The sequence below is a fragment of the Mus caroli genome, chromosome 19 (genome assembly GCF_900094665.2).
Source record: "Mus caroli chromosome 19, CAROLI_EIJ_v1.1, whole genome shotgun sequence".
NCBI lineage: Eukaryota > Metazoa > Chordata > Mammalia > Rodentia > Muridae > Mus > Mus caroli.
In genome coordinates, this window is record NC_034588.1 from 22,043,194 (window position 1) to 22,049,756 (window position 6,563).

At 48.3% G+C, this 6,563-nt stretch overlaps 1 protein-coding gene across 1 annotated transcript; it reads right to left on the minus strand.

Annotated features, from left to right (window-relative positions):
- Positions 1-202: 202 nt before the first annotated feature.
- LOC110286048 (forkhead box protein D4) lies at positions 203-2,537 on the minus strand. Its single transcript, XM_021152506.1, has one exon. The coding sequence runs from the start codon at positions 2,066-2,068 to the stop codon at positions 734-736; it is 1,335 nt and encodes a 444-aa protein (XP_021008165.1). The 5' UTR covers positions 2,069-2,537; the 3' UTR covers positions 203-733.
- Between the last annotated feature and the right edge of the window lie 4,026 nt (positions 2,538-6,563).

Genomic DNA, 6,563 nt, shown 5'->3' on the forward strand with positions numbered 1-6,563 from the left:
TATAAGATAAACTTTTGCCCTCAAATATTTGGAACTTTTAAAGCCCATATTTAAAACGTGTCATCCCCGATATCTCTAATGAATATAAATCATAAAAACGAATTGCGAGATAATATAATTTTTTAATTCCATTTACGAAAGCAAATAACGAGACATAGTAGGAAACAAGCGATGTAGCATCCTAGTTTTGCATTTTATTCAATCTCTATAACTAGGCTTAATTTTAACATTCCCCGTTGGAGTAGGGCACGTCGTATATACAAGAAATAAATGGTATGAAATTGCTCTATTTATATTACATACGGGTTTCGGGAAGTCGGCGCATGTACGCATTCGCATTCGCCACTGGGAACACTCGCAGTTCCTAAGCAATCGGGGATGGGGATGTTTGTGTTGCAGACTGTTTTGTTTTTATTAACAGCAAAACACCTCACTCACTTTCATAGTCATAGGTCCTCGGGAAGTATGTAAGTCGGGAAAGCCGTGGAAGCCACAACCGAAGCGGACAAGAACAAGCAAGACTTGTAGATCCAGGATTTTCCCACTTTTGTGTTATCAAGCGAGCAGAACACATTTGTAACAATTTGGAAGGACTGAGTGCGCACTCCGCTGCTGGCTTTCTACACACAAGCCTAGCAGGCGGGTGGTGCAAACCTAGAAAGTGGTTCCATTTTGCCACTTGGCTCCAGGTGTGCCAAAGCGACCCAGCCTGGAGGCTGGGCTTGGGTGCTGTTTAAAATTCGGGCAAGGTCCCCTCTTGGCCCGAAAGAGCGGCCAGGGTTGTCAGCCTACCGTGGTCAGCTGCAGGCTGTTGCCTCAGCAGCGCCGCAACGGCGGACAGGTGCCGGCCTAACCGCACGCCTTTACCGGGAGCGCAGCTAATGGCACAGTGATGCTGTTCTTGCTGCAGCGGCAGTGGCGGCTGCGGCTGCTGAGGCAATATTGTCCGGGAACCTGCAGACACGTGAAACAAAGGGGAAGCGGCCTGGGGGTGCAGCAGGCACGGTGGATGCTGCAGCAGGTGGCAGTAGCTCCACGGAGCGAAGGACGGACTCTGCGCAGACCCAATTCCTCCTCCTGTAACCCCCTGCATGATGCTCTCGATGGTGAACGATGCGCACCCTCGTCCGGACCGAGATCCAGAGCTCTGGTCTCTCTCCCAAGGCTGGGAACTCAGTACGGGCTGCAGCGCGGGGATGCCTAGGGGGGTGGCGGGGTCCGCGCCTTCGGCTTTTCTAGGGGTGTCGCCATAGGCCGGGGCCGCGAGCACCAGGTAGCGCATGGGATGCGGATGCAGCGGGGCGCACGGGTGGCTCCGAGGCGGGGCAGCGGGATGAGCTGCGAGGTTAGGCTGTGGCGGGGCAGAGTAGCGGAGCAGGAAGCTGGGCTGGGAGACGTGCAGGGTGGCGGGCACAGCGGGTGGAGGGAAAGGGCAATGCGGGTGGCCTCCCGAGGGCGGGTGGTGGCGCTTGAAGCGCTTCCTGCGCCGGAGGAAGCTGCCGTTGTCGAACATGTCCTGGGAGGCGGGGTCCAGGCTCCAATAGTTGCCCTTGCCCGGGTGGCCCGGCTCGCGAGGGATCTTGACGAAGCAGTCGTTGAGCGACAGGTTGTGGCGGATGCTGTTCTGCCAGGCGGGGAACTTACGGCGGTAATAGGGGAAGCGGCCGCTGATGAAGGCGCAGATGCCGCTGAGCGTCAGGCGCTTGTGCGGGCTCTGCAGGATGGCCATGGTGATGAGCGCGATGTAGGAGTACGGGGGTTTGGCGGGCTGCGGGGCGTCGGCTGTGGTGGTCGCCGGGGTCCGCGGCGCTCGGAACTTGCGGAGGAACCCGGAGGAGTTACTCAGTTCGCCGCAGTCCCCGGCGCTCCTCCCTGCAAGAGTGCGGGTTCCGGGCCTCTGCAGCGATCGCTCCAGGCACTTATGGCTCTCCTCGTCGTCCTCCTCGTCTTCCGTCTGATCTCCATCTTCCTCCTCTGCCAGCACGTCGATCTCCACCTCATCCTGGTCGGAACTTAGAGGACTGGGTGGTGGAGTGGAACGAAGGTGCCCAGCTCTTGCTGAGTTCATGGAGGATAGGAGGGAAGAGGGAGAGGAGGGGACGGACGTGGGGGCAGCTCACCTGGTTTGGGATGGGTGAGTTAGCAAGGATGAGTCTGCTGGGAAACTGGAGCGCTCCTAGGTTAGGCTTCCTTGTTCTTTTCTGCTTTTTCTTTCTAACACCCTGTGGCAAGGTGCACTTGGTGTTTTAAGTTTCTCTGAGAAGTGCGCAGCTATATATCCTTCTTTGCCATTCCTCGGACTGGAGCCACATCCTCCTGACGCGGTCCAATGATGGGGGGTCCTTGGTCCCTCCTCTTCACACCCATCCACTACCGAGGATGGTTTAATCAGCCAAAGTGATCTGACGTTGTGCGGGCTCTGTTGATGTTGCTCTAAAGCTGCACAAATAAAAATCAAGAGGGAAAACATGATACACAACGACGATGTGGGACCACATCAACATTTAGACCTTCCCAGTACTGACTTTGGCGAGTAATGAGATGTATCTCAAACAGAATAGCACACTGACTTAAAGCTATATGCCCCCATTCAAGAGAAATGGCTCCTTCCCTCCTCGTAAACTTCACCAAATAATCCCGTGACTCTAAAAACTAAAGCATCCTAGCATAAACTGTGGAAGTTCAGTGTGGACTTTAAAAGGAAAAAAAAAAAGGAGTGTTTTCTTAGTCTCTTTTCCTCCAGCTTCTTTTACTAGTTAGCCAGAGGAACAAAGGTGCATATTATTTTTCACATTCAGACAGGGATGCCTAGAAGAGGCTTCAGAAAGCAACACACTTGTACCACAGGGGCAACTGGTATCTTCTTTTCCTTCGTTGTCTTTACCAACTACATTGATTTCACTACACAAATACTGTTTCCCCCAAAGTAATTTTATAAAGAAAGGAATGCCCTCACTATATGAGTGCCCCTACCTGCTTGGCTTTGTCCCCTACCCCCCAACCCGAACATCCATCCAGAAACACAAGTGCTTTACTGTGGTAATAACAATAAATCGAGGAAGGGCGGGGCTGCAGTGTCACTGACACTAGATACACCAGAGGTCCATGGTAAGGCATTCACACTGTAGAGCAAGACAGGGACCCCAGGACTTGCTTGAAGGCTTTGGAGTACCTAAGCTTTTAGACTGGTTTCATGTGAGTTAGCCCAGCAGCTAAAGTAACAATATGGTAGAGTATGTCTGTTACATAAATAAGGATTGCATAGCAAAATACAAAGTACATATTGGGGGAATTGGGAAGGTGGAATCTACAAAGATACATTAAGGATGAAAGTTGTGCCGCCTTCAACGTTTATGTTTGTGATTGTGACCTTTATTGAGAAATCAGAAACTGACTACCAAAAATAGCTCATCACCTTTGGGATTAAAGTCGTTTAAAGAAGTTCGTATCTTTTGGAGAGCAGCTCCCTTGCAAGCCTTTCAGTTAACAGCTGTATTGGCTCTGTGGAGGGTTTTACCCTCCAAGGCTCTCTATTGTGTGCAGCTTGAGGTAGGACAAACAACAGATCTGAGCCTCACAGATTTGTGTTTAAATCCAAAATTGACCAATGACTATTTGTGTGATTTTAAACTGCAGGAGGGCCGGCAGGTGTCTCATTCAATCTGCTGGCCCCAGATGCTGCCCTCACCCCCTGCTGGAGAGACTTGGTTCCCCTTTTCTGATTATCTGTGTGTGAGAGAGTATTGTTGGTTTTCCTAAAGTCAACTGCTATGGGGATTTGGGTTATTTACAAATGAAAGGGTGTAAGAATGTGCTCAAAAACAAAACAAACCCCCCACATTCTGGGGCTAATCTCAAAGACGATTCAGGAGCCAACTAAAGATCTCCCTGTGGCCAACGCTGGGGCAAACCGAACAGTCAACTTAGCTGGTTATAACTCAATGTCTAAAATGTATTTGTGTGTTCACGTTGCTAAGAATAACTGGTTAAATCAATAAAGGAAATCTCTTGTAGAATTTCAAATAACTCACGTAGTTACTCAAGATGGAGTCTAATTCCCAACTACTTACATGCGATGTTCTCCCAAAAAGCCCAATGGAAAAAGGGACAGGGTAGCCTTTTCCTGTGGAGAAATTCGATCAAACCTCAGCCAGGAGATGAAGGCCAACCCCAACTCCGCTGCAGCACAATGATGTGTAGTTGCTTGATGTAATGTCAATGGCAATCCAAAGCCTAACTGAAGAGCATCTATGTGCCTGCCAAAGGCACAAACCATAGGACAGCTAAGGCACTGTCATAATCTACAGCAGCCTAAGGGGACTATTGAGTGCAATGGTCTATCCTGGATGCGATTCTTCAACAGAAAAAGAATATGATATGTGGATTCCAAACAATCTGAGCCTGTGGCAAGGTTGGCTCACTAACAGTAATAAATGTCCCCTAGCATGTTGAGATGTTGGTGTGTCTATCAATCTAAACCTTTAATAAGGGCAGGGTGTTGAATAGCTCAGTTGGTAAATTGCTTTGCTCTGCATGCTCAAGCTCTCAAGGAGTTGGGTCCCCAGAACCCACAAAAAAAGTGGCATAGTGTGTGCATAGTGGCACACTTGTAATCCCAGGGCTAGGAAGGTAGAGACAGGAAGGATCCCTGAGTGGGAGAGGCCCGGTTGAGGTTGGAGGGTGCATGGGGGTTGGCACCTGAAGAATAGGCTGGCCTCTGGCCTCTACATGGGCACACATACACAATTCTTACTTAAAATTGACCCAGTTCTCATTAATTAAGCCTATAACCTCAGCTACACTAGAGAAGCTAGGCCAGGAGGATTCCAAGTTAGAGACCTAGGTGGGCTATTAAGAATAAGTTTAAGACCAGCCTGAGAAATTTAGTGAGCTCTTATCTCAAAGTAAAAAGAAGACTGGTATGTATACTGGTTAGGTTTGTTTGGTTGGTTGGTTGGTTGGTCGTTGTTGTTGTTGTCTATGTGATACAACCTAAAGTCCCCTGAGAAGAGGCACTGTTAATTGAAGAATTGCTTTGACCAGATTGGCCTGTGGTCACATCTGTGACACTGTCTTGATTGGTGACTGATGTGTCCCTGCCACACTGACTGTGGGCCAGATAAGCCTGGACTGTGCAAGGAAGGAAGCTAAGCATAAGTTAGCAAGCATCATTCTTCCATGGTCCCTACTCCAAGTTCCTGCCTTGAGTTCCTGTTCTGGCTTCCCTCAGGACTATCACCTGAAAGGTAAGTTGAAATAAAGCCCTTCCCTTCTTGCGTCGCTTTGGGTCAATGGTTTGACACAGCAAACTAGACCAGCTAGGGTACAGCTTAGTGGCAGAAAGCGTGCTGAGCGTGTGTGAAGTCCTACATTCAGTTCCCCACGATGATTCAACAGAAAGACCTAAAGGCCATAAGTAAGAATTCAAGTATTTGTCGCTGATCAGTAGATACACAAAGTAAATACACTGCACTGCACGGTTGCATGCAGTGATTTGAATAGGTTTGGTCCCCATTGTCTCATGTGTTTGAAAGCTTGGCTCACAAGGAGTGGCACTATTAGGAAGTATATCCTTGTTAGAATGGGTGTGGCCTTGTTAGAGGAAATGTGCCATTGTGCAGGTAGGCTTTGAGGTCCTATGCTCAAGCTCTGCCCAATGGGGAAAGAGACCGTCCTCCTGGCTGCCTGTAGAAGAGTCTCCTACTGCTGCCTTTGGAGCAAGATGTACAACTCTCAGCTCCTCCAGCACCATGTCTGCCTGCACACTGCCATGTTTCCCACCATGATGATAATGAACTGAACCTCTGAAACTGTAAGCCAGCCCCAGTTAAACATTTTCCTTTATAAGACTTGCCTCGTGTCTCTTCACAATAATGGAAACCCTAAGACATTATACTATGGAATATTACTCAGCAATACAGAATAAAGTACAGATACATATTACTTCAAATGGAACTTGAAGAAAAAACTTAAAGGAGTTTGAATACACCACTCTTCAGAGATTAGTGTAGGAAACACAGAAGCACTCTTTAAGGGGCATAGAGCTTCTTTGGAAGTTAAGGATAATGTTCTACAGTTAGTTACCTAACTGTGGGCTTAGTGTGTGAACTGTATACCTTAGTAAAAGTGTCAATTGTATGGGAATGAATTGAATAAAACAAAGAGCACTAGCAATGAGAACTAAGCTGTATGCCCTGGGGAAGGTCCACTGTGGTTGTTCATTCTAAAGATCAAGAGAAAGGACTCTTACTCTACTACCTGTTGATATTGCTTTAAGCTTCCAGCCTTCCATTAGAGCTCCTGGCCATTTGAAGGGAGGCCCGGAACTGTGGGAATTCAACAGTGCTTGGCGATGGCCTCTCTCCAAAGTCTAGGTTTGCTGTCACTGTTTTTCCAGAACAAATACTCGTTTTAAAACAGCCTCATTTTGAGAAAACGACTCAGCATTTTTAAGACAGAATCCACTTCCAGCAACACCATGTCCACAAATATAAGGCATTTCTAGATGTGGAAAAGTCCTTCCAAAGCAATCTAAACAGTTTTCCCACCGAGACTAGAAAGCT

What these genes read in the sequence shown, in the direction of transcription:
- LOC110286048 (XM_021152506.1), bottom strand. Translation starts at nt 2,068, where the DNA reads ATGAACTCAGCAAGAGCTGGGCACCTTCGTTCCACTCCACCACCCAGT.